General features: G+C 30.5%; 1 protein-coding gene and 1 long non-coding RNA gene across 2 annotated transcripts in view; both read right to left on the reverse strand.

Moving 5' to 3' along the window:
• Positions 1–934, reverse strand: part of LOC111088438 — a 2,441-nt gene extending 1,507 nt beyond the window's left edge. The window contains exons 1-2 of the long non-coding RNA XR_002612964.1: positions 874–934; positions 46–103 (exon numbers count right to left, since the gene is read on the reverse strand). This is a non-coding gene — a long non-coding RNA (uncharacterized LOC111088438). The remainder of the gene's footprint in view (positions 1–45; positions 104–873) is intronic.
• Positions 1–3,081, reverse strand: part of LOC106470005 (spectrin alpha chain) — a gene marked incomplete at its 3' end in the record, with an annotated part of 47,256 nt that overhangs the window by 20,587 nt on the left and 23,588 nt on the right. Inside the window, exon 16 of the mRNA XM_013930525.2 lies at positions 1,930–2,072. Coding sequence (XP_013785979.1) covers positions 1,930–2,072 — 143 coding nt within the window. The remainder of the gene's footprint in view (positions 1–1,929; positions 2,073–3,081) is intronic.

The raw sequence follows: 3,081 nt of genomic DNA on the forward strand, positions 1-3,081 counted from the left end.
TTCACACAAGCATGAATCTGCTCTTGAATACAACCCACACTAGACCTTCTGATAACCATTCACACAAGCATGAATCTGCTCTTGAATACAATCCACACTAGACCTTCTGATAACCATTCACACAAGCATATGGATTGCTTTTTCCTTAGGTGACATAGATGTGTTGACTTGACCCAGAGAAAAAACTGAGTCTCATCAGTCCATAGGATGTTGTAATTCCAGTACAAAGTTTAACCACTGATGTGCATCTCCTGTCAGCAGTGCATTTACATTTTGTACAGATACAATATTAATATTGTACTCGTAACCTTTCAGATTGTTGACTGGAAAAGTCCATGGATTTGGCAACTTGACTGGTACTGCATTCTTCTTGAGGATTTTCTTTTCCAACCACAACCACCACCTGACTGACTTCTGCCACAATTTCAATGAATGATATGTGGAACCATTAAAAGTTGGATCAACAAACGATAATATTTGTTAATTTTTTTAATCAATCTCCAATAAGCCTTTTTGCTGCATGATATCCATCACTTACCATTTTTGTCTCAATATAATATTAGTGCTTAACCAATATTTTTATCATTATTGGATAAATGCTTTATAAGAACAATTCTAATGTTCAGAAACAACATGATTAAAAGGCACTTTTAAAGGTGGAATGAATTATGGCAGGTCTGATGTGGGTATTATACAGTTCCCATTACGTATATATCATGATCAGCATTTCCTGGTGATCATTACTCTTGGCACTGGAATCACTTTTCCTATTGTTTCATTGGTTTATCTACCAAATATAGATCTCTGATGTATATATATATATATATATATATACAAGCATGAATCTGCTCTTGAATTAAATCCACATTGGACCTTCTGATAACCATTCACACAAGCATGAATCTGCTCTTGAATAAAATCCACACTAGACCTTATATATATATATATATATATATATATATGTTTGTGTGTAAAACTCAAATTTCAACCTTATTATAATATTCAATTTTTAGAGGTATTTTTTGTAGTGTTAGATGGATGTATCTCTGGTTAGTATTGTACTGAATATTTTTTGGGATATTGAAGGACATATTCAATACTGTAAGAATATGAAGAACAGTCATTTGATAATTCAAAAGTGTTATTCAAAACAGAATAAAACAGATGGTTGCAAATCAGGTATTTTTCATTTACTTACTTGCACTTAGCCTACCTAAAGAAATTGTAATATAAACACACATATATACAATGTTTATTTCCATGTAAACCACAAATACTAAATCAAAAACATATAAGTTTTCAACATTATTTGAATAATCCTAAATACATCTCTATTGATTTTTAAATTACATACATTAGATACAAACCCACAGTTACTTAACGATTACTTTTACTTACACATTCCCACACACCAAAAAAATGATTAAATTATCAGTACTAATAACAATTTTATGTATTAAACGATTACAAATTTATCAAGATTATATTTTATTTATTTATTCCAATATATCCCAAAATTTTAAAGGACTAGTATTATCTATGTATTCCCGTTTGTCCTATGATTGTTCATTTCTTATCATTTTGATTGTTTGTTTCCAAATATGATATGATTTTAAAGTTATAAACATTACATAGGTATTCATTTATATTCAACAGTTACTAAATTATTATGTTATTTTACTATGAAACCAATGCATGGTTCCTGAAATAGCAAGATCACACACACACCTTCCTGTTCATATTACATAATTATAAAGTTATTACTGATAATTGAATATTGGCATATTTAGTGGTTATTAAATTGTCAGGATTCTTTAAGTGTCTCTTAAAAAGTAAACTTTAAGAGTTTGTAAGGTTCTCTCAAAGGATGTAGTTAGAAAATATAAATTAAATGTGATATAACGAATCAACAACAATGACTTTACTAACTCAATTCTCGTGGATGCATAATGACCACTGTCAACCAGTTCCTGAGCCGTACTTGTAATTTCATCAATCCTGCTTCTGTTTGCATTTAGTTCCTGTTCAAAATTCTGATGTTTTTGGAGTTTTCCATTCAGATTCACTGGATCCTGAAATATTAATGAATAAATTACACTTCATACTTTACAAAGACTACAAAAACTTTATTCTGTGGTGTAGAAACTTGATATTATCACAAGATCTTCTTTTTGTTATCTTGAGAAATAAAAAGAAATAACTGATATCAAAGTTCAAAGTTAAGACAAATATTGAATAATCATTTTATTTCAGTTTTTTTAAATTTACCAGCATTACTAAAATGGAATACATCCCGACTATTCACACAAATTTTCAACTTACAAAAATATTTTATGACTCGTATCATGTTGAAAATGAAGTAGTTTCTAGAAATTTTATGTTAAACACATTAAACAGAAGAAATCTAGATAACAGAATTATCTCGAGTCGATGATGCAACTTTCTTACTATATGGAAAACACTGCCCTTACTGTTTATACGCTAAACACATTAAATAGAAGAAATCTTGACCCAGGCTGCACACAAAACATCAAGTAGCTCTCCACGAGACGCTGGTTTTCTGGAACTTTTTTTCACTGCTCGAGCAAGTATGGCCGAGACATGCTCGATGGGGTTCATATCAGGCGACTGACTTGGCCATGGAAGCCGTTGGATGCCTTTCTTAATTAAATGACTATTGAACAAACATCATGATGTCTATTTACTTTTATAATGTCTCTGCAGTATTAGCATTGGTATGGAAATTTGGCCATAAAATTAAATATATTTTTTTCAATTATATATTTGCCTGGTCTTCAACACCTTATTAGATAAATATATTTGTAAGGTTTCACCTACAATAAGCTTCTTTCTCATATACGGTATTGCAAATAATTATGATCGAAGTTCATGGGTGATACACATATAGGAGATACAAACAATGAGTAATTACAATTAAATGGTCAATTTTTAATTAGTAGAGCTACAACATCACTGGTCGAGATTCAGCTAACTACTGTTTTGGTTTCCCAGCATGCTAAAGTGTAGATGTTGAAGGCAATTTTTTTTAATAATGTTCTTTCTGCCATCAAATAATCTGGT

The sequence above is a fragment of the Limulus polyphemus genome, unplaced genomic scaffold, assembly GCF_000517525.1.
Source record: "Limulus polyphemus unplaced genomic scaffold, Limulus_polyphemus-2.1.2 Scaffold3768, whole genome shotgun sequence".
NCBI classification, from domain to species: Eukaryota; Metazoa; Arthropoda; class Merostomata; order Xiphosura; family Limulidae; genus Limulus; species Limulus polyphemus.